The 25191-nt window shown below is 39.2% G+C and overlaps 2 protein-coding genes across 13 annotated transcripts in view; one reads left to right on the top strand and one right to left on the bottom strand.

Annotated features, from left to right (window-relative positions):
• GGNBP2 (gametogenetin binding protein 2) overlaps positions 1 to 19098 on the bottom strand; it is a 30828-nt gene extending 11730 nt beyond the window's left edge. For 2 of the 12 annotated variants that reach the window (XM_070562394.1, XM_070562397.1), the window contains exons 1-7: positions 18805 to 19054; positions 18093 to 18294; positions 10097 to 10177; positions 8580 to 8833; positions 6338 to 6436; positions 2100 to 2225; positions 1893 to 2006 (exon numbers count right to left, since the gene is read on the bottom strand). In XM_070562394.1, coding sequence (XP_070418495.1) covers positions 1893 to 2006; positions 2100 to 2225; positions 6338 to 6436; positions 8580 to 8833; positions 10097 to 10177; positions 18093 to 18185 — 767 coding nt within the window. In that variant the 5' untranslated portion in view covers positions 18186 to 18294; positions 18805 to 19054. Of the gene's footprint in view, positions 1 to 1892; positions 2007 to 2099; positions 2226 to 6337; positions 6437 to 8579; positions 8834 to 10096; positions 10178 to 18092; positions 18295 to 18804 lie in introns of all 12 variants that reach the window. The other 10 variants (XM_070562400.1, XM_070562403.1, XM_070562398.1 and 7 more) reach the window with 9 other exon arrangements.
• Positions 19099 to 19205: 107 nt separating this feature from the next.
• Positions 19206 to 25191, top strand: part of MYO19 (myosin XIX) — a 55778-nt gene continuing 49792 nt past the window's right edge. The window contains exons 1-2 of the mRNA XM_070562390.1: positions 19206 to 19343; positions 23706 to 23895. The gene's annotated coding sequence lies outside the window, so the exon portion shown is untranslated. The remainder of the gene's footprint in view (positions 19344 to 23705; positions 23896 to 25191) is intronic.

Genomic DNA, 25191 nt, shown 5'->3' with positions numbered 1-25191 from the left:
GAGGTTTCAGTTTCCTAACACTTCATTTCTTTTTTTTTTTTTGAAGACTAGTCCTGAGCTAACATCTGTTGCCAATATATATTTTTTCTTCTCTCCAAACCCTCCTGTACATAGTTATATATTCTAGTTGTAGGTCCTTCTAGTTCTGCTATGTCGGACACTGCCTCAGGATGGCCTGATGAGTAGTGCTAGGTCCACGCCTAGAATCCAAACCAGCGAAACCCTGGGCTGCAGAAGCGAAGCGCATGAACTTAACCTCTCGGCCACAGGGCTGGCCCCCACCTCATTTCTAATACAGGTAATATACTACTATAATACTTAACTTGCTAAAGAGTGTTATCAAATCAAAGTGCTCAAAAAAGTCCACTAAATAAAGTTACAAAAAGGCACATTATTTAGATGTTTAGAAATCATTTTCAGCTGACTATACCTCAAAAACTCCAACTGCACCTAAAATAAGAACTAGAAACACATGAATAAGGACTTGTAAATCTGTCATGCAAACATTCACCGATGTGCTTACTATGTGCCAGATACTATTCTAAGTTGTAAACCCTGCCATCTATCATCAATCCCCACAACAAATTTAATCCTACAACAAATCCTGTAAGATCAGTACTATCATTATTTTTGTCTTAAGAAAAAAATTAAGGCACATAAAACTTGTACAAAGTAATAATCAGTAGAACCCAGATTCAATGCAATCTCCCTTAATTATTCTCTTAATCGTACTTCTCCCCACCCTTAAGATATTTATAAAATGGACTCCACCTTCTTATAAATAAAAACACTGCCCCAAACCACAGGAAATATCTACAACCATTAGAGGAAACTCCACAACATTAGCTCTAACAACTAGTAATTTATCACCCAAAAAAGCTGTCTCTTGGATGGATCAATTCATATTGAATATAAGGATCAATTCATAATAAAAGAGAAAGGAATCTATAATGAACATATATACATTTATATATGTTGTATCTATATAATGCTCCTCCAAAATCTAAATAATTGACACATTCTCTACTCTCTTGGGTATAATCAACCAAAAAAGCAAGTAATAAAGTTTATAACTGAAAAAAGAGAAGCACCTAATAAACTTAGCATGCAGGTTGTCATTAGTTCATTGCCATATAAATACCAACCTTGAAAATGCCAGTCTTTATCATTCACGTATGTTCTAAAAGTGTCCCCAAAGTAATTGTGTATATCTATCCCAAGGTAAAAGAACACACAACCACAAACCCAACATGTGACAAATTTATATTAAAACAATACAACTCCCCCCAAAATGCCATCTCTAGATGGCTCCCTTACCAGTTTCCTTTCCTACTGCACTCTCCCTCCCTACGAATTTCCAAATGTTAATGACACTTAGAAAATTCCTTTGTAAAGTAGTATTCTAAAAAGAAAAATCTGAAGTTACTTTTATAGTACATGAAGCACATCAATTCCAACTCTATTTTTAGGTCTTCACAAACAACTACAGAAGAAATAATTCAAAAATTACTAAGTGCAAGCTGCTAATTTAACTTTAACTTAGAAAATAACATTATGAAATGCTTCTATCATAAACACAAGGAATACTAGAGTTTACAAAGTGATTAAGTACACTTTACTCGATTCAATCATTCTGTGTTTTCTTGAAAGACTCACCTGGAACCAACAGGTAAATATTACAAAAAAAGGAGATGCTGGCTCAACCCAAGAAGGCTAACACTGAGAGTCATCCCATAAAGGAACTGCCTACCCTAACATTAAGCTCTGCCTAGTGCCAGGTATTAACGGGAAGGCTGGAGTACTATTACATGAAGGAGGTCAGTGGCGGGTCAGTCTGGATGACTGACAGCTAAGGCACCTTCCAACTGTACCACAATGACCTTTAGACTTACCTGTGTTTTCGCAGATATGTTTCTAGTGTTTCTAAAAGACAACTAGAGTCAATTAAAACTACTTCATCCCTGCATTCTTGGGACATTAGTTCCCATACGTCCATCCAACAACCTCTGCAGAAAGAAACAACTATTAGTGAAAAGGAGAAATACATAAGGGTAAAACATTAAAAAAAAAAAGCAGAGAAAAGGATTGCTTGATTTTACCTGGCTGTTCCCTGGAAAGGTCCATAATGGAAAATGATCCTACACTTGCTGTCCTTCCTGTGGTCTTCACTACTTCTCTTATCTGTACTTAACTTCTCTGAACTGACACTGCTACTGCTCCCTTCACTGTAGTATACAGTATAGTACAAAACTTAGTGACACTGAGAGAATCTGAAGGAATAATTTCTATAGTCTAAATTAAAATCAAGAACTCTTTAATACAGTAAGATATTAGTAGGGTAAGTTTGTAAATCTGCATATAATCACATATTCACTTCAACCATATTAAAATGTTATTTAAACGTGTGCTCATATCCTTATATTAAAAACTTCTGCTCAACTATTAAGTTTACAACATATATTGTTGATATAATATATGTTGACATATGTTGATATAATTTAACAACATTTACATTTCTCAAGATAGCAACTGGTTGACATACTAAGCATTTTACGAGCAAATCTACCTGGAACGTTTTAAAGTCAAAAGGGCTGAAAAAAATTATACAACATTTTCACCTATAAACATGGATCAATCTTCCACAAATTAAAAATTCTAACAAGTTTTGATTTACTTAATGTGATTTTATAGCTAGCCCATGGTAACAAAATTCTTATCTTCACATTTACAAGTAGCTGAGGAAGTCACAGATTAATCTAATTATACTAAATAAATGTTTAGGTTGACTAAAATAATGATAGCATACTAAGATGAACACTTTATACAGCCTAAATTAGTAATAAGGATTATATAAATGATTTTTTTTTTTTTTTTTGAAACTTACTAAAAAACTTCCCAGACTCTCCCTCCCCCACAGGTTGCAATGTGGTGCTGGTCATGCAATTTGCTTTGCTGCAGATGTGCATTCCAAGAGAAATTGTGTCTACATTCCAGTCAATGATAAGTCTTCTTGATTTTTCATGATTTTCAACTGGCTCCTGCCTGTTCTTCTGCAGGTCTCACTACAGTCCTAGAAATTCATTACCTTGGATGGTTGAGATGGAAAAACCTCTGAATCTTTACTTAACCCACTCTATATGGCTAAATAGGTATTTCTCCATCCCCTGCCCACCACATAAGGTCATACATACAATTCAGCTCCCTACTCTCCCTCAGAAAGGTTCAGGACAAGATTCAGTGCTGCTTCTTTTTGAAATAAAAAACCTCAACTCCTGCTCTGCCTTCCATGTTACACCCTTTTACTCTCAACTGCTATATTTCCTCTTTTTCTAATTATGCTTGAGTGATCCATAACCTCCTAAAACTCAGTAACTCTCAAATTCAAGTTCTCATCATCGAGGGAAAGGTTCATGAAATCAGAGCTGGGGAATGATAATTACATCATAAGAATGTGAAAGTATTCTTATTTTTTTTTTTAAGGAACATTAGCCCTGAGCTAACTACAGTCAATCCTCCTCTTTTTGCTGGGGAAGACCAGCCCTGAGCTAACATCCGTGCCCATCTTCCTCTACTTTATACATGGGATACCTACCACAGCATGGTGTGCCAAGCGGTGCCACGTCCGCACCAGGGATGCGAACCGGCAAACCCCAGGCCACTGAGAAGCGGAACGTGCGCACTTAACCGCTGCGCCACCGACGGCTCCCAACGTGAAAGTATTCTTAAAAAAAAGGTTTTTCAAAAAAATTCTACAGCTCAAATCAAGATTTAATCCATAACCTCTCCAGACTCAAAGTCTTTATGTTGCTCCTTCCTTTCAAGATTAAGCTTCCTGAAAAAGAAGTCTTTCCACTTCCTAGTTCTACTCCCATACTTTCCACTCACAGCTTACTCCATTACAACCTTACATTGCATTCACTTTTCTACCCATTCTGATGTGGATTCCACTTCCACTCAACCACAGATCTGCTCATCAAGATCACCAATTAGCTCAGTGTTGCTATATTCAATGAAAACTTTTGGGTCCTAGATGACTCAGTAGCACTCAATACAGCCAACCAGACCCCCCTGAAACACTCTTTTCCCTTGGCTTCCTCCTACCTCACTGGCCACTCTTTCTCAAGTTTCTTTACTGGCTTCTTTTCTACAATTAAATTGAATTCCCTCAGCATTCTTCTCTCTTACTCTACTCTTCCTCTAGGTGATCTTATATACCATTCTCTAAGATAATCTTCAATCATCAGCTACAGGCCTACAGCTCTGGCCTAGACCTTTCTTTTGGATCTCAAACTTACTCCGAAGACATACAATAACTTGGGTTTACCTGCATGGATATGAGAACACTCTCAGGAAGGCTGAGCGGGACTGTTCCTATTCACTAGGCTGAAATCTAATCAAATGTATAATACTTTCCCTGAAGAAAGTATAAACAGAAAAAGGGGGGAATAACTGTGGAAATATAAAAAATGGAGAGTCATAGAAGCACACAATGGTGGAGACTATCCAAAGTAGATGAGAGGGAGTCTTGGCTAAGCAGACTGTACTCCCTGGCCCACTATCCATAGGGCATATGACAATAACTAAAGCTTATGATCAACTGAGAAGACACTGCTTATGATCAACTAACTCCATTCATAGTGATTCCATAACCCAGCAAAAAAATTTCTGAAACATTTGGCTTCCCATGTGGTGGGGCTGTAGCTAAAGGGGGATGTGAAGTCTACGGAGGTTTGTTTTTCTTTTTAAGCTGAAATATAGGAAAATATAGCTGTATGTCAATTTAATAAAAGTAGATAATTAATGAAGCAAAGTCACTAAGAACAAGAGAGGAGATGGAATCCAGAGGAAAAGTGGAAGGATGGGTCTTTGAAGGAAGGTAGCAATGGGCACAGATGTGTAAGATCTTAGGGTTTATCTGTTGCTTTTTAGTTCCTCACTGAAAAATATTCATAATAAAAAATCCAGAAGGTAAGCTTTTTATTACACCACACTACTCTGTGGCTTTAGCCAACAGGTCATTCAGATACAAGTTATTGTTTAATGAGAAAACTAGACTGAATTCTGCATTCAGAAAATCAGGAATTTTCTAAAGATACTGATAATCAGGTATGTGAAATAGCAATTATCCTTAGATAACCACTCTAGATTGTGTAGAGCTTTCCTGGGTTCAGAGCACTCTCACATTTAGATATCATGTAATGTGTGGTTCTTGTTTCGATCCTAACAAATCAACATAAAAAGACACTTTTAGAGACAGTTGGGGATATGTGAATATGAACTGGGTACAAGATTATCATAGTTAATTTTGTTAGGTGTTAGAATGGCACTGTCATTATGAAAGAAAATACCAAATATTTAGAGATGCCTGTGAAAATATGTAGGAGTAAAATAACATGATGCCTGGGACTTGCTTTAAAATACTTCAACAAAGGAAAAGGTGGTAAATGAAACAAATGTGGCAAATCTTGATAACTACTGAATCTGGGTGAAGGTATCTGTGGGGAGGGGGATCCTGGTACAGTCTCTCTACTTTTCTATGTGTTTGACAGTTCTCATAATAAAATTTGTGATCCTGAGTATAGGGAAAAAAACCTTGTTTAACAGATCATTAACATACCACCACCTGGTCATCCAGGTCTTTCTATCAGGGAGGAAAACGTCTATACAATGATGTCAACACTACTGATGGGATATTAGAAAACTCATTTTTAAAATTAATTCAGAAGTATAGTTTTACATCATCCCATTCTCGCCAAAACAAAAGTTACTTCTTAGAAACTTCTTTCAAATGGCTTCTCCTTACCACCCCTTACCCCAAGCAATTTGTATGGGGCAACTCTGCCTCTGTGCTGGGAGATGGGGGCAGAAGCAGCCTTGGGCATTGTAGCACTTTAACCAAGAGGAAAACTGCAAATTAGTTACATAAATACACATTGCTATAACTGATTCAAGACTTTTTTAAATACTTGATAAATTATTAAAGAGACCTAGAGACAAGAAAAATAATTTATACATTATGACTATTATATAGCTCAGAGAATATCACTACTTTGAAAAGCTTAATGTTGGCTACATAAATTTCCACAAAGATCTCAACCTTCTTCTTCTGAAACATAATGTAAGAAAAAAAACTTAAAAAAGTAAAATAAAACCTAATTGAGACTCTATATAGTCTCTATGCAAAAAAGGCCTACAGAACAGGGAGACATTTATTTTGACCTAAGGTATAGTGTAACCAATTAATGAAATAAAACTAATTGTTTATCTTTTTACTAAATACGATGAACATTTATAATCTTAACAACGACAAAGCATCTTGACATTCAATTCTACTTACCCCAAAGGTTTTGGTTTGTGCGTATCTAAGGAGTGCAACTGACATCTCTTGTTCTTTTTACTTTTTGGAATAGCATCTATCATGTCATTTAGTTTGGACCTAATTAAAAATAAACCATTAAAGGTTTGATTAATATTCATTTTTCTTTAGAATTTTCAAAATCTCTATTTAATGCCTTTAGGAGAAGTGTATTTAAAGTACTATAGACACATCCCTTACTTTGAAAATTTCTCATCAAACAAATTCTAACCCAAGAAAGTCTGTACACTTGTCTTCCCATTCAATTGCCAGTCTGTCAAAATGCTGAAAGAGACATGCTCTATTCAACATACTCTTTCCCCCAGACTGCATTTGTCTCATTCATCCTTGCAACCACCCTGTATCTAGCAATGCGCCTGGCACTCAAATATTTTAAAACTGATTGCTATCTAACTCTCAGCCATCTTCCCTTGTCCAAACATTATCTAAATACACACTATCCTTGATAAGGGGCCATCAACAGAAATTTTATGCAAATACAGAAATATGTACAGCTAATATCCACACACTACATCCAACCAATCAGCAACCTATCAACTCTAACTTCTAAATATATCCAGAATCAAATCACTTCTCATCACCTTCACCATTACCACTCTTACCCAACTCCCTTCTCTAGCTTCCTCAATTGCAATAGCTGGCCTCCCAAATGGTCTCCTTGCTTCCACCCTTTGCCTTTACACTCCAGGCTTCACAGCTGGAGAGATCTTTTCAAAACAAAAATCACATTATGTTATTCCTCTGTTCAAAAACCCTCCAAGGCTTCTTTTCTCAGGCAGAGTGTAAATCCAAAGTCTCTACCACCACCTCTAAATAGGAAAGCCCTAGGGTTTGGTCTTTGAACCTCTTCTCTTTTCCTATTTATACTCACTCTTTGGTGATCATATTTCATCTCATGGGTTTAAATTATATATAAGGAAAATTTATATATTACATATAAATACAGTCAAGCGCTGCATAACAACATTTCAGTCAACGACAGACCACATATGTAACAGTGATCCCATAAGATTAGTAGCAGATAGTCTAAGTACGTAAGTAGGCTATACCATCTAGGTGTGTGTAAAGTACACTCTATGATGTTCACACAACGATGAAATGGCCTAAAGACACATTTCTCAGAAGAGAACATATCCCCATTGTTAAGTGACATATGACTATAGTTTAAACACAATACATATATGCAGATGACACAAATGTTTATATCTCTAGGCCAGACCTTTCCGCACTCTACTTAGATGCCCGATTGGTATCTCAAACTTAACAAGTCCCAAAGCGAGCTCTGTAAAATTGCCCCTCCCAGTCTTACCCATCTGAGTAAATGGAAACCATCTGTCCTGTTCTTTAGACCGTAAATCTGGGAATCATCCTTGATGCCCTCCTCCACATGGAATTTATCCAAAAATCCTGTTGGCTCATTCCTCAAAATATATCCAGGATCCATCCATTTTTCATAATCTCTGTAGCCACCATACTGGTTACCATTATCTCTTGCATGGATTATTAAACCGCCTCTGTTTCTCTGCCCTTCCACCACCTTCCATTTATTCTCAACACAGAGATCAAAGTAAGCCACATTTCAAGTCAGACCATGTCACTCCTCTGCTCAAAACCTTCCCAAATCGTCCCGTCTCATTCAGAGTAAAAAAAAAAAAAAAAAAAAAAGAGAGACACCTCAGGGTGGCACTATACAACTGGGCCTTTTCTTACTCTTCTGACCTCATCTCTTATTACTGTTCCCTTCATTCATCTGGATCTAGCCACAATAGCTTCCTTGCTGTTCTTCAAACATGCCAGGAAAACTCCAACCTCTGAACCTTTAGACTTGCTGCTCCTTCTCTGCCTCCCCCAGATATCTACATGGTTCATTCACTTACTTCATTCAAATCTACGTTCAGTGTCATTTTATCAGAAAGCCCTTCCCTGACGACCCCCCATATTAATTCTACCCACCCATTCTCTATCTCCCTTACTGATTTTTCTTTGTAATTTATCATATCTGATAAACTATATATTTGCCTACTGCCTGCCTCTCCCCACATGAGAACAGAAACTTTACAGTCACTGGCACATAGAATTTACTCAATAAAATTGTTGAATTTGAACTCAAGCTTTGCCCCGACCAAATTTAGGAAAAAAATTACCACTGTCATCAAGTTTAAAAATTTAACAAACCCATTTTTTCCTAATTGATTATACTTACCCATGTACATAAAATAATGTATAAAGCTTCTTTGCATCAGTCATGCAGCTTCGAGTTACAGACAGGACTCCCTTGGGCCCTACTGTCAGAGGTTCAAGGGCAGGATTTCCAGACTCTACAAGCTGGGAAAAGAGGCGCTCCACACTGCGACGACAACCAACACACGGGACAAGCTGAGAAAGTGCACTCAAGACTTCACGTGATGTCACCACCATGGCAATACTTAGATCCTGTTGCTTAAGCATACTATGTCGCTGAGAGAAAGAGAGAAAAATGAAGAAGAGTCCTTAAGACATAAAATTACTCTTTCACTCCTACCTCTGGTTCCTATCCTTGTGCAGTAAGTACAACCTGGGTAGGGTTTGCCATCTCTATCTGCAACTGAGTCAGAAAGGCAAGGTAGTCGGCCTTGTCCATGCTGTACTGAGTTTGCTCCACAAACCCCCGTTCTAGAATCTAGAGTATAAAAAACTCTGCTTAGGACGCCAGGGCTAAGCAGTATGTGTCCCAGCTTAGCAAAAAGAAGCCCTGCATCTGGAAAGTTAGTGCTTGTTCAGTGAGTATTAAGTTTTGTACTTTCACTTAAAATAAAAAAGGAAAGAAAGAAAAGAAAAAAGAATAAAGACACAATGCAGCTTTACCATGTCTTCTTCTCAACTTTTAACAACACACTATGTTTAGCTACAGGAGTCAAGTTAGGATGGTGATCATGTAGAGCAGCAATTCTCAACCTGGAGGTACGGACAGGTGTGTCATGGATTAGTGGAAGAGAACAAGGCCTATCTTACCTATACAGGAGCCTGCAGTGAGTAACTAATATGCTGGTGCATATGAATGTTATCTGTTGGTTATGACAAGGTAAAAAAATGACTGAGAACCACAGCTGTAGAGAAATGGGCAAAATTCTAGTAAGTAAATTCTACCTGGACAGAATTACAGTTACAAGTAATGCCTCCAGCTTTACCAAAACAGATGGGAAAGTAAGATAACTCCCAAGAAGGATTTTCTCACATTTACCATTAACCTTTCACTCAAAGTTTTCTCCAAAAGTAGAAATAGAATTCTTAAGCAAAGTAATAATTTACCTTCTATTACCCTGATTATATATAGTGTATTTATAAAGTATCATACTGCTTATGAATGAAATAAAAATCAGAAAGTTCACAATACAAGATTATTTTTTTTTACTTGAACAAAACAATTACTACAGAAGAAAACCAACAAGTTCTCAATGAAAAGTTGTACATGTCAGCTTTAAAAAACAGGAAAAGATGGCCTAGTGAAATTAAAGCCTTACGGACATGTCAAATGATAACATAACACCTCCAAATCTCTTTTACATGAAAGGTACATAAATACATTCGCTGTAGCAATAGTAAAAGAAAGCAATTTCAGTGCAATCTTAAGACTTAGAGAGCCCTATGTAAAATGAAATTAATACTTATAGCAGAAATTTTAAATGACTCTCTAAAACACACACACACACCATTTAAAAGATGGATTTTTAAAACTATTACCTGAATGAACTGCTTTAGTTGTGCACCATTATTTTGATGCCCATCGAGATTTAACACATTGTCAGGAAATTCCATCACCATCTTAATATGCAAAAGAATAAAAATCAATTATTTTTTCTTCTTTGAACACATGATACAGACTATTTTATAAACTCTTAGGACAGAAATAGACCCCCAAAACCAGATTTGCTCCCCCTTCCCCACTCCATCCCACCCCCACCAAAAAAAGGTAAGGAAAAAAAAATCCAGGTTATACAAGTTTCTAAAGCCAGAGATGGTATAGTCATTAGGCACAAGGACAATGAAGTCAGGCAGACATGAGTTCAAACCCCAGCTCTGCCACTTATAACTCTGGGTAAATTACTTAACCTGTCTGATTTTCAGCTTCCTCATTTGTAAAACGAGATTAAGTAATAACTTTTAATCTCTCTCACAGAGTGGGTTGTAAGGATGAAATTATATTTAAAAGTGTCTTTTGGAGTGGCCAAAAATAGCATTTAATAAGTGAAATAATCTGATATTTTACATTAAATACCCTCATATTTTTAGTTATTCCTCGTAATTGTGGAATACAGTAAATCTTACAACATAAATGATCCATATATATGTATATATGGATCATATATGTAATGACTTCATATGCATTATATACACACACACACACATACAGACACACATACCTATATATATATATATATATATGAAGCACTCAGAACAGTAACCTGGCACATAGTAAATGTTTGCTTTAATTATGAACAAAAAGGATATACTGAGATATTTATTCAATTATCAATATTCACCACTAGAGGAAGGAGGATATAAAGCTTAAGGACATTTCAGGATGTCAGATGAGGAATTAGTAATTAGCACATTTTACTGATCTGTGACACCACTGACTTTAAGAAGTACCATAGTTACGTACCACTAAGAAAAGAGTCATTATAACTGTAAGACGTCACCAATGAAAGAAGCATCCCAATTTCAGAGATGTTAAAACATGAGAAAAAAGTATGCTTTCAAAACAACGAAATAAAGTAACACATTGATATCTTAACTAAAACATTGTTAAAGGTATCAAACATACTGTGCTAGGACAAACTTCTATTTCCAGATGACAAGGGCCACAAACTCCTCCACACCCAAAGACTGAAGTCAGGATAAAGAGAGCCGTTGGAGGTAAAACGAAAAACTAAAAAACCCCACCCAGTTGAACATAACCCTAAAAAGATTCCTCCCTTCACCAACCAGCATCACAAAGATCTGTTTCCTTAATGAAGGTGACCATTCTTTTCCCTCCACATTAGAAATGAGAGCCTTAAAACATGCTTGTTCTAACAGTAAACTGAGGACTGAACAACTAAGGCAAGAGTAAGCAATAGGTATAAGATCTTGTCTTGATTGGGTAAGGGAAGGACACGGGATATGTGAAGAAGAGAGACAAGTGGATGCTAAGGATGGACAATGATGCAAACACAGACTCAACAATCCAAAGGACTTAACAGAACCAAAATCTGCATGCACAATGATTCAAATTTTTTATGTGTATATTTTCTTAAAGAAAATATATAATATATTAGATGTGCCTATCTCCAGGCAGTGAAAAGATAGATGACTTTTTCATGTGTTCCTATCTTTCCCAAATTTATTACAATGCACGTATACTACTTATCGGGGGGAAAGTTAGTGTTCCTTGCTTCCAATTCTATATTCATTATGCTATGTTCAGAGACATGCTTCCATCTCAATAGCTTTTACTGTTCTGCAAGTTTCTTTTTCTATACATACAGACTATATGTCCAAATCTCACAGTTTCAAATATCAATTATCCAATTTTGAGGCCCATCGACTTCTCTCTAGTTTTCCCTCTCACAGTCTTCTTATTAATATCTCCAAAGAGTGGTGGTAATAATTATAATAAAGACATTTAATGTAGCTTCATATATACTAGGCATTGTTCTAAGCACTTTCATTTATTAACTTTACCAACAGTACAAAGTAAAACCAGTCACTATATTACTTTAATAACTAAGTAGCTCTAAAAGAACTGGGGAAGATGACTGAAATAAATGAGCAAAATATCTAATAATCCATATTGCTCATTGTATTTATCATATTTAACAGAGTCTACTCAAATTAAAAAAAAAATTAATAATCTCAGTATTAGAAGTCCTGGCCATGGGCTGGCACCATGGCCGAGTGGTTAAGCTGGCGCACTCTGCGTCGGCAGCCCAGGGTTTCACCAGTTCGAATCCTGGGCACAGACATGGCACCGCTCATGAAGCCATGCTGAGGCAGCATGCCACATGCTACACCTAGAAGGACCCACAACTAAAATATATACAACTATGTACTGGGGGGCTTTGGGAAGAAAAGGGAAAAATAAAATCTTTAAAAAAAAAAAAGAAGTCCTGGCCAGTCAAAACTGATAAAAGAATAAAAATAGCTAATAGTTAATAACTCATATTATATTTTCTAGAATCACCACATGGCTTAAAACACAAAGAAATTTAACTGTCAGGTCATAAAAAAGGTGTAGCATAAACTTTTAAAACCGTGTAATTCAATAGAACACTGCAGGTCACTCCAAATCTATCATTTAAGCAACTAACAATTTAATTTGCAGTTTCACTTGCTTGATACAAATATACACCTTTTCACCACATATCAGTTGCCACTATAAAAAAATTTAAGACAATTACCTGTACTATTTTAAGATCAAAGCTATCAATTTAAGACACATTCAAAGAATGTTGCTTATTTAACCAAGTCAAGATCTCTCCAGTCTGGTGAAATCCTAAATTCTGACTCTGTATAAGTGAACTATTTTTACTCTGATCAGCTATGTTTTATTGTTTTAATAACTAAAGCAGAAGTCAAAGAACATAAAAAAATGTGTGCGTGTATATGTGTGTGTGTGTGTGTGTGTGTGTGTGTATAATTTAATAGATAACACCTGCCTTAGGAATCCTTTTTTTCCCCTCCTGTGAGAAAGATTGGCTTTGGGCTAACATCTGCCATCAATCTTCTTTTTGCTTGAGGAATACTGCTGCTGAGCTAACATCTGCGCCAATCTTCCTCTATTTTATGTGAGATGCCACCACAGCATGGCCTGACGAGTAGTGCCAAGTCCACACCAGAGATCCAAACCTGCAAACCCCAGGTTGCAGAAGCAGAGCACACTAACTTAACCACTATGCCACCAGGAATCCTTTTTAAGAGTTGACAAACAAGGTTAAAATGTTAAACAAAAAAAACCCCCCAAAACCAGGGGCTGGCCTGGTGGCATAGTGATTGAGTTTCTGCACTCCACTTCAGTGGCCTGGGGTTTGCTGGTTTGGATCCTGGGTGCAGACCTATGCACCACTCGTCAAGCCATGCTGTGGTGGCATCCTACACAGAAGAATTCACAACTAGGATATACAACTATGTACTGGTGCCTTGGGGAGAAAAAAAAGAGGAAGACTGGCAACAGATGTTAGCCTGGGGCCAATCTTCCTCACCTTAAAAAAAGTTTTTTAAACAAACAAAAAAACCCTTCACTTTAAATTATTTCATTTCCACCTAACTACTAGAGATAAACATCAAGAATCTGGTCTATTACTGTGTCTTTCCTGGGTTTCATTGGCTTGGATAGTACTAAATTTTCTCTTGTACTTACTCTCTATCACCCTAGTTAGAAACTCTGCAATCACACTAAATTACTGTCTTCTTGCCTTCCAAACACTTAGGACAATGGCTTTTTACCTTGCTATTTTCTGTCCAATCACTATATACTCTTTAATATTGAGAGATGACAATAAGAAGAGAAAATAGAAAAAGGGGAAGGCAAAGAGGATAGTAGCACTATTTTTTCTCCATTCTTTAAAACCACTTCCTTGACTTCATCTTCAACCTCTGGGTTACCTAAGGAATACAGTCACGTAAAGTATTTGAGGTGTGGTTTTAGAGAGGACTCATTAGTGTTTGGCTTCTTGATGAGGTTGCCTATCCCTAGCTAGCCAAAAATAGAACAAGTCATTGGTCCACAATTACTGCTTTATAAAGTTTACTGAGTCCACTACTCACTTTCACTCTTAAGGATCTGTCCTGGTTTCTCCTGACCACAAATAATCTGTTTTTACTGCATTCTGACAACCTTTAACCAACAATGCCAAGTTTGTATTTATTAAAAGTCACTGTCACTTTAGTTTTAACTTTAACTTCTTGACCCTTATGCCTATTTGTAACATCTATTACCTTTGGTAAAATTAATTAAATATTTAATTAAGAGTTGAAAGAAAACACTAAATACTAAACTTTCAACTAATCCTGAAGAGCTAATCCACAAGTAGATATGCTACCATTATCTTTTTATACATATATATTTTAGGTTTTATTTTCCTTCTTCTCCCCAAAGCCCCCCAGTACATAGTTGTATATTTTAGTTGTGGGTCCTTCTAGTTGTGGCATGTGGGACACTGCCTCAGCATGGCTTGATGAGTGGTGCTAGGTCAGCACCCAGGATCCAAACTGGCAAAACCCTGGACTGCCAAAGTGGAGTGCACGAACTTAACCGCTCGGCCATGGGGCCAGCCCCCACCATTATCTTTTTAAAGTCTCAATTAAAAGCTGTTATGAGTTCTAGTCCATTTAGATTGGTTTGAATTAGGGGGGTAAACTGTGTTCTAGAAATATTGTAGCAATTTGACAGTATGTATCAAGAACTTTATAAAAGGTTCTTATCCTTTGAGCCAGTAATTGTACTTCCAAAAGCCGGAGAAGAAAATTTTATTGCAAAGATTTATGCAGTATTTATATTCTTATAGTACTGTTCACAGCAAAAACTAGAACCATCTCTATGTCCAACAAAGTAAAAATAATTAAATTATGGGATGTCACACAAGGGAGTCTTACATGGCCATTAAAACTGTTTAAGAATGACAAGTGAAAATGTTCTCAATATTACATTTAGTGAAAAAAAAGTAAGACGTTGCAAAAAATGTTACAGAAAACAATACATCTCAACTCTGCATCTATCTGTGTGTCTATAACCGGAAGTGCACCAAATGTTCCTATATCCTTAGTTATCTCTGGGAAGTAGGATTAAGAATAATGTTTTCTTTGTTTTGCAGTTATTTTTCAAGATTATTTTATAAGGAGTATATATTGAGTCTATTAATTCTTTTTTCAAAAAAATCCACACTTAAAAAATTGTAATTATTCAAAGATGTCTCTAAAATAAAATCCATATTCTGTCCATTTGCTATTTTACAATTCTAATAACACAACCGCATTTTGAGCACATAGTATTTTCTCAATATTCCACTTTCCTAAATATTCCACCAGTTTACTTATTTGGGGTTTTCTCAAATACACCTACATCAGCACTATACTCAAGTATTCCAACCCACTAAACCAGTAACGAGTCTTTCCAATGTGGATACAACACATAAAAGAGGCACCTACTTCCTCACACACAAGCTTGATTTCATTTTACAAATCCAACTTAAAATTGCCAGTTTAACCAAGGCTAGAGGTTTCACCTTCTGTTACTAAAATGATAAACATTTGTAACTGACTGTAAACGTTGTAACAAGACCTAACATCTAGGAGCTAACAAGATTCTAACACTACAGTCCTTGAAATAAAGATCACACAATGTTTCCTCAGTGCATTACCTATGGACCCTAGGAACAAAGACCAAACCAAATGTTAACTTTAGGGATATACTGCCATCAAACTATCAGGGCAGAGCTTACATCTGTGCTACAGCCATCTTCCCTCCCTCTTTCCCAACAGCTCAGCATTCTTAAGTAGTATTTGGTAGAAAGGTTCTGAAAAACACCTATTTCCCTAAATATGATACATTCTTGACAAGAATTTTCACTAACCAGCATTCACTGATTGTGCACAGGTTCCAAGATGAAGCGATAAATAGTCCCACTCATTCCATAGTAATAAACACTCTTCCAAAGCAAAGAAAAACTGAACCTTTTCCTAAATAAAATGCTATTTTGGAATATTTAAGTTAAATAAGTCTAAATTTTATTTGCCTTGGTCACAGGTCCACAATACAAGAAAAGCAAAACTCAACCATCAGGTTCAGTCCAATCCCAACTTCTCTGGAAAAATAAGTACAAAAATAAATCACAGTGCAAGATTACATCTTTTTCTATGGAAAATTTTGGAAATTAATATCATTGTACAGAGAACAGAGTATAAAAACACCCCAAAAGTTGGCTATTTTAAAGTGCTATATAACAGATGTACCAATGCTGCATTCACAGCAAAGGTGGTTATGAGGGCATAAAGAGAGAATCATAAATATCTTTAAAAATTTTGTAAATACTCAAATTTATGTTGATTTCCCCGATGTTTTGATATTATATACTTAAGAGTAATCTTATGTCCAAACCCACAGGAATTTTTTTTTTAAACTTCAAAGGCATTCTGGGACAATAAACTTAAAAGGTCGATACCAAACTATGTGCTCTAAAAAAGTGTGTGTGTTGGAGGGAGAGAAAAGGACGAAAATATCAACAAATGAACTTGTATCAGGAGTTTTCAAATTGCCAAATGCATCATCTAATTTGATCAGAATGCTAGTTTTTTTTAATCTACTTAAAATACAAGTCCCTTATACTTTTAATGCAAAAAGTGCAGAAACCATAACCAAAGCATACCAGTAATTTCCAATGCATCAATAAAATTCTATTTACCTTATGTCAGGCCAAATCATTCTACTTTTTTCCATGGGAAAAATGCACTTGGGTATTATAGATGCTTTCACTTAAAAAGTTCTAACAGATTAAGTCCTTCAATAGCGCTTCTAACGCTTTTAAAAGGACTGCAGCTCAATCAAGTCTTAATTGAGACTGGCAAACAGAAAGGCACAGAGTGGCATCTCTACCATGACTTGCATTTTACACAAAATTTGAAAAAACTTCAATAGATATTAGCAAAAAAAATTCAGGAACAAAACAGATCAAGTGCCTTTGAAAAGCAAAAAAAGCCAAAGGTGATGATATGAAGAGACTTAGTTACACCTTATCAAAATAGGCAAATGTATAATCAAAAGCTTCAGCATCATCAAAATGCAAATTTCAAAAGATACTCAGAAAAGGTTCATTTCATTTCTTAAGAAATAGTGGCAAGCAACTGCACTCATTTCCTGTTCAGATTCAATTCAAATTTCTGCCATTTCCTTTTAAAGGAAATACTACAGTAACACAGGGCAGAGGGTTGGTAATGCTCTACTACCACCAACTCTGAAAAAGAATACTACCCAGAACTGGGTTTTGACACTCAAGATGAGCAACCAGCTTTTAAGACTGCTCCTACACATTCAATAATTTTGCTTCCTTAAAAAGAAAAAAAAGCTACCTGTAAACTAAAGAATAATGCCAAGAAAGCCCATTTTGAAGAGTCATGGCCCAGTAACACGATCATTTCGAAGAGTTTCAATGTACTAGGCAATACGAGACTATGTACAACGAAATCAAATCATTTTAGTGGAATCTTTACTGTGCAAGAGCATGTCACTCTGCCCTCAGTAATCACGCTTTATGTAGTGAGAGCTAGAGAATTAAGATAGAAAACAGACAGGTAACAGTGCAGCTGCGACATTTCCAGATAATTAAGCCTCCCCGAGGGTAGCCGGTTTCTGTAAGGAATAGGCCCGAACCGCCCAAGATCCTTCAACCCCTCTCCCAGGCGCGTGCTTTGGCAAAAGCAGCGTCTCCTAAAGGGAAAAGGCAAAGGAAGAGGGTTTGCAAAGGAAGGAAAACCTAGGGAGACGGGCTCAAAGTGCATATACGGAGCGCCAGGCTACGGGCCCGCAGAGGTTACCCAGCGACCCACTGCAAAGGCGAGTTTGTGGGGCCTGCCGGAGAAAAGGCCTCGCCTAGGAGTTGCAACACACTCTTTCTCCAGTGCGCAGCGCTCGGCCTGGGGGAGGGGGAGGAGGGGAAACAGCTGCCAGGGGAGCGGCGAGCCCGGCCCGGCCCGGCCCGCTCACCGTGAGGGTGTCGTCTATGTAGAGGGGAATCTGCCTCCTCTCGAAGGGGAACTCCTCCTCCCCGTCCCTGCACACTGCCACCAGTCGCGCCATCGTCCCCGACGCTGCCGTTGCCACCGTCACCACCTCCTCCCAGCTGCCGCTGCCGCCGCCGCCTCTGCTGCTCCTGCCGCTGCCGCTGCCGCCTCCTCCCAGCTCCTGCCTGCAACAGCCAAACCCCGCGAGCGTAAGCACCCGCCGCCCCGCAGCACATTCGCCACGGGGGGGAGGGACAGGAGCAGGAGGGGACGCGAGAGCCGGGCTGCGTTTCCCATCACCCGATTCCACACACGCTCAGCCAATCAGCGCCGAGCAGCGCCGGGACCCGCCCCCTCGCGCCGCTCTCCCTCCCCAGCCCCCACCCCCGCCGGCCTCTAGCCAGGGTCCAAAGAAGAGGCGGAAGGGAGCAGCCGGCCCCGGGGCTTCCCCAGCCCGTCAACGGAGTCCCGGCTCCGGGACCCCCAGCCCTGGCCTCAGCTCCACAGCCCACTGCCCGCTTCCCGCCGCCGGGGAGCCCTCAGCCCATAGCTGACCCCGTCTCCCCCTTCCGCGGCGCGCCCCGCCCAGTCAGTCCCCTGGGCTGCAGTTGCCCAGCGCGACCCCGCCCCTGGGAGGGGTCGACCCCGCCTCGGCTCTGCGGGTGCCCGGAGGGAGCCTCAGACCCTTTCCTCACCCTTCCCGGAGGGGGCCTCTCGGTTCTGACCTTCACCGTTTTCGTGGTCGCCTCCCTGACCCCCACCTCTGCTCCCCGTTACCAGCTGACGAGGCCAGCGTCAGGGCTGGCCTGGGCGGGAGCGCGGCTCCGAATGCCGTTTCCTCTCCAGATTCAGTCAGCCGCTCGCGCCACGGGGAGTGGGGGAGCGAGGGCGGGGGACGTGGGGAGGGTGGGGCAGGGAGGGGCCGAGAACGCCGGGCGGGGCCCCGCCTCCTCTCGCGAGACTGCAGACCTCCGCTCCGGGATCGCCTCTTTCGAAACCCTAGCGGAGGGGGTGGGGTGCTACCCCGGCAAGCTCGAACGCGTGACCGGTGTCCTACCCCGAGTCTAGCTGCTCAAATAAATCTGAAGTAGGGCTGCTAGTACTGAGCAGGCCTAAAGCTCCGTTCCCTCGCCGCGCGGGCCTGGGAACAGCTCTCCCGAGGGCCGAGGGGCTAAGGGGGCCGAGCCGACCCGACTCGGGCCGACCCGAGGGTCGAGGCCCAGTGAGCACTTGGGTAAGTGGGGAGGAGCCGGGCTTTCGAAGTCAGCGAGCGCGAGAGGCGGGAGTAAGGGAAAGGGACACGGGCGTCTGTGGGTAAGAGACAGAGTCTGGGCTTGGTTTCCAGGTACTTGGCGCCGCTTTCCCTGACATCCTGATTGACCGGGAGCCAGCCGCATCTCCGCTTCCCAAATGAGACTGCGGGGAGATCCCGCCGAGGGGACGGAAAATGTTTAAGTGCTGACAGTTGTTGTCGTTGTTAGACTAGACGCAAATAGAAGAGTGTATGGAGAGCGGCCTGTGTCTGCGTCCTGGCCAGCTGGGCTGGGTTAATATTAACTGAGGGACTCAGGACACCGATTCCCTTGGGCAAAGTACTGGTACTGGCCAAAGGCCCTTCCCCTTGACCGTCTCCTGAGAAGCACAGCTGTTGTGAAGAGATGTACTCAGTTCTACCTGGAAGGCTTTGGAAGCCTGTTGCAAAGCCAAAATAGTTGTCGGGAAGTATTTTGCCTGTGAAAGTCTTGACAATTTTAAAGCTAAATCCGTTTGCTGCTCTTACAACTAACTAATCTTGATGACAGATCTCTACTTCCTGGTAGAACAGGCTAGAGCTGTGATACTGACCTCTAAAAAGTATTTTGGTCATCACACGAAGTCCTAGAGATTCACAACAACAAAAAACCCCAGAGTGCATCCTTAGCCATGTTGACTTATGACGTTGTGTGGTCACTGTTAAGGAAGGTGACATAATAAACTGGAGGAACCTTTGTTCAGTCCCAAAGGTGTAATTATCCAGTAAGTATGTCTTTTGGCCATGTTAGGAGAGCAGAACAGTGTGATCGTTAGCTTAAATCCAATAGGAATATAGGACATGCATGCAGCTTCTGACGGGTTAGACTACCTAGGCAAAATTTGGACATTTTTAGAAAAGAATCTTGTGTTTTATGTAAAAAGACTCCCAGGAAAAAAGAATACTGTGGCTTTTAAAATCTAAAGGTGCTCCTATAACCAATCATGTATCTACTTTATACCTTTTAAACTTCTTATGGGTTATGGTTGGTAAAGGACATTAAAAATGACAAGTTCAATATATATGTGCTAATGTTAATAACTTTCATTACTGAGTGCACACTGGGTACTAGTAAAGAACAGTATTCACCCGGGGGATTTAAATCTAAGTTAGAAAAGGCATTAAAACTCAGTCATAGAGGCTGGCCCTGTGGCCGAGTGGTTAAGTTCATATGCTCCGCTGCAGGCGGCCCAGTGTTTCATTGGTTGGAATCCTGGGCGCGGACATGGCACTGCTCATCGAACCACGCTGAGGCAGCATCCCACATGCCACAACTAGAAGGATCCACAACGAAGAATATACAACTATGTACCGGGGTGCTTTGGGGAGAAAAAGGAAAAAAACAAAATCGTTAAAAAAAAAAACAAAACTCAGTCATAATAAAATGAGACCACAACAATCTCTTTCCATCTGACATTACTTTCCCTGATTTGGATTCGTCTTTCAGGTCCACTGAGCACACTGTTTAGTATCCTTGAACAATGTTTCACATACTATAGGTATTCAATGAATACTTACTGTAAAGCTAAAAAGGTGAATAATTAGCTAGTTCAGTTCTTTCTCAAGGAGGTAAGGAGATACCTTGGGTGCTACAAATATGATAAAAGTGATACTTGAGGGAAAATGCTTAGAAAATTATTTCATTGCCAAACAATTTTTTATAAGTTTTAATATGTATCTTCTTAGTTTAGAACAGGCACTCCTTTTTTTTTTCCACTTTTGGTCTGTCTTCAGCTATAACCAATAGTGCTGGAGCAAATATTTCATGACTAAGTATGTGGCTTTAGAGAGCTTACTGCTCATTGACTAAGTGATTACTACAAAAAAAAGCCAGTTGTTGCCTATTTTTAAATTTCAGTATTAGCATTGTGAAGGGCAAGGCTGAAGGACTTGAAAGGACAGGAAAGAGAAAGCAGTCAACAGTAAAGGACATTTTGCTGGTACCTAACAAAGAACCGTTGGAGTGATGGAGATGTGATAAATTATCAGCAAAATACCATTCTTTTCTGTCTTAGGTCACCAATGTGTGAAAGCCAGCCACAAAACTCGGGCATAAATGAGATATGACTATTCCCCAAGCTACCTAGGTTTAAAAGAAATGAAGGGTACCAATTTATTCCTTATATTATTTCTCATCTTCATAGACTACAGTCATGTGTCACATAACGTTTTGGTCAACGAGGGACAGCATATACCACAGTGATCCCATAAGATTAGTACCGTATAGCCTAGGTGTGTAGTAGGCTATACCATCTAGGTTTGTACCATAGGGGAGGAAGAAATTTTCCACTACCCTTATAGGTTCTTCTGGCTGGTCTAAGAAAAGCTGACATGAGAGAGATTAACAGGAGAAAAAGAAACAAAAGTTTAATAATGTATACATGAGAAAACCCCAGGAAAACTGAGTAACTCACCAAAATGGCGGAAGCCCTCACCTTAAGTACCATCCTCAGCTAAAGACAAAAGAAGATGTTGGGGGTGGGGAGAGTTAGGGATTTCAAAGGGAAAGAAGGCAATTCACAGGTAGGTGAAAAGGAGAAAACATTTCCAAACAAGTGTTTGGCCACACAGAAACAGAAGAACACAGAAGGGAACCCTCTAGTGTTCTAGGGGAGCCTAGAAACAGGCTTTTCTAGGTTCCTCCCTGTCTACCACCAAGTTCATGTTATTAAGGGAATAGCTTGCTTCCTGAGACAGGTTTTTTTTTCAACCTGAATTCTTTTAGGCAGTTAAGGGGGAGCTAACAAGAAAAAGTTTGTCTTTTGTTTCCTAAAAATAGTCAGCCTAAAATAATCCTGGTGTTATAGAGAGACATTTTGGGGTGGCAAATTTCGTTCCCCTTCAGTACACTCTGTGAAGTTTGAACAACAATGAAATCACCTAACAATACATTTCTCAGAATGTGTCCCTGTCATTAACTGATGCATAACTGTATGTATAAACTCCTAGGGAGCAAAGTATGTTTTTGTATGATCTATACAACATATTGCACATTGATGTTCAATAAAAATAAAACTGGTTGTCATCTTCTAAACACAAAGCTATTGATACAAATGTGGTGGACAGCCCATTTTATAATTGTGTGACATTAAAGTCATGGGAATGAGTCATTTTCTGAAGGTCAGAGATAGGATAAGGTCCTAGACCTGATTTATTCTTCCCTTCTCTTTCCCCTTTCCTTCTGTGTCCTCAAAAGCTGACAGCTGAAAACTAGTTAATTATAATATCTTCTGTTGTTTTCACTGTAATAACCATGTTGTTTTATGTGGTAATAAAATCGACAGCAGAATGCTATTTAAATTACCACAGTTGTCCAAATCTGAGGATCTCTGAATTGGGTTTTCTTTTTCATGAGCCGACAGTGGGAAGTTCTGTTGTATTTATCAAAAATAGAGACACATTTTCCCTACTTAGACTCTTTAAAAGGAAAAATAATGCTAAAATGTAAGCCCCTCGAAGGCAAGGACTTTGTCTTATTTTCTGTGGTATCTCTGGCACCTATTCCTGGTCATTGGATCTCAGTACATCTTTGTTGAATGATCTCTTTCTCTCCTGTAAACTAGAATCAAGTCAGAATTTTTTTTTCTCTAATTCTTATGTTTTAATGAATGCTATTTCATTAGCTTGCTCTTACATAATTAGAAGTGGAAAAGACACACAGAGTACACTTTGTTCTTTTAAGTTATGATTCAATATCTGTAACTGTGTGAGACAGAAACTTACTAAGAGATATCTAAGACCTATTTAAGACCTAGAAAAGGATGAAGGAGCAGTTACTGACAGGAAGCAGCAGACCAGTTAGACAACATGCTCATTAAGTCATCAAATAACTTACTTTACTTTTTTTTTTTAAAGATTTTATTTTTTCCTTTTTCTCCCCAAAGCCCCCCAGTACATAGTTGTATATTCTCAGTTGTGGGTCCTTCTAGTTGTGGCATGTGGAATGCTGCCTCAGCGTGGCTTGATGAGCGGTGCCATGTCCATGCCCAGGATTTGAACCGACGAAACACTGGGCCGCCTGCAGCGGAGCATATGAACTTAACCGCTCGGCCATGGGGCCGGCCCCTAAATTACTTTTATTTTAATGAGAGAATATGGTTAGAGCCTCTGAGACCTCTTCTGAATGCTTTATACAGATAACTTGTGGGATATTAGCACTGTGACATTGTTAGCAAGAAAACCAATCACCTTTCCTAGTCATAGTTAATTTACGTACTATAATCTTATTGGTTAAATTTCAAAAGTATTCCTTTTTAATTGAAAATAAAATTTAATCTGATTTTTGTTTCGTTTTGTTTTTTGCAGGGAAAGAGTCGTCCTGAGCTAACATCTGTTGCCAATCTTCCTTTTTCTTTCCTCCCTAAGCCGTAGTACATAGTTGTATATCCTAGTTGTAAGTCATTCTAGTTCTATGTGAGCCACTGCCACAGCATGGCAACCTACAGACCGGTGGTGTGGTTCCACCACCAGGAAGCAAACCCAGGCTGCCAAAACGGTGAGCACCAAACTTTAATCACTTGGCCATCAGGGCTGGCTCTGATTTTTGTTTTTATAGCTACATAACTATGCAACATACTGATTTCTTTAGGGGGGAAATTCCTTTCAATAATAGATTACCTCCAAATATAATTGATTGTAGTTAGCAAATATAAAATGCCACATAAATACTAAATTAGCCATCATCAATGTAAAAAATTGAAGTAAACTAATATAATAGTCATATTTAACAAATTAAGGAATAAATTTTGAACTAATTTGGAGGCAACTAATTAAAACAGCAAATCTACAATTTAATGTTAGAGGAGGCTCCATCTACACTACACAAATAACTAGATTGCTTGCTAAATATAAAATTAACTTGAACATCTGACCCCTGCCTATTTCTGCAATAATCAGATTTTTACTTGAAAATACAACAGAATAGAAAGGCAGATTTTAATTCCTTTTTTTCACTCACTAAACAATATAGAGAGAACATCAGAATTAGAAACTAAGGGGCCAGCTCTGTGGCCGAGTGGTTAAGTTCACGTGCTCTGCTTCGGCGGCCCAGGGTTTCACCAGTTTGGATCCTGGACGCTGACATGTCACCACTCATCAGGGCACGTTGAGGCAGCATCCCACATGCCACAGCTAGAAGGACCCACAACCAGAGTATACATGTATGTACTGGGGGGATTTGGGGAGAAAAAGCAAAAAAGAAAAAGAAACTAAGCATTTTGTTTTTTAAATCTTAGATTTTGAACAGCAGTTTCAAAGGTCTGCTTAGTTTTTAAATGACTCAAGCTCTCAGTAGGATATTAAACCTTGATATAGCCATAGTTTTATTAAGTTAGACTAGGTACTTGATGACTTTCTCACTAGTTCTCTTTCCCCTTAATATGGAGATGAGGCATGCCTGATATGACCCCTGCCTCTCTAGCTCATTACCCAGGCTCTTTTCTGAGCTCCAGCCTTTCCAAGGTGTGCTAGGTTCCCTCCCAACTCAGGACCTTTGCTGAGGGATTCATCCTTCCCAGATTTCTCTCTGCTGTGTACCCCTCCCTTACTAGCACCTGCTGCCCCCCACTCCCCTCTAGCTCATCAGACACATGAACCTTAACTCCTCATCCCATCCGTCAGCTCTAGCTCAGAAAAATAATCACGTGTGGGGAAAACTGAGTTGACTAGGTCACTTTTTTTCTTCCTGAGGAAGATTCACCCTGAGCTAACATCTGTTGTCAATCTACTTTTTTTGAAGAAGATTAGCCCTGAGCTAACATCTGCTGCCAATCCTCCTCTTTTTGCTGAGGGA

The sequence above is a fragment of the Equus przewalskii genome, chromosome 10, assembly GCF_037783145.1.
Source record: "Equus przewalskii isolate Varuska chromosome 10, EquPr2, whole genome shotgun sequence".
Taxonomy (NCBI): Eukaryota; Metazoa; Chordata; class Mammalia; order Perissodactyla; family Equidae; genus Equus; species Equus przewalskii.
The sequence above is the reverse complement of the archived record's forward strand: the minus strand, read 5'-3'. Positions and strand labels throughout refer to the sequence as shown.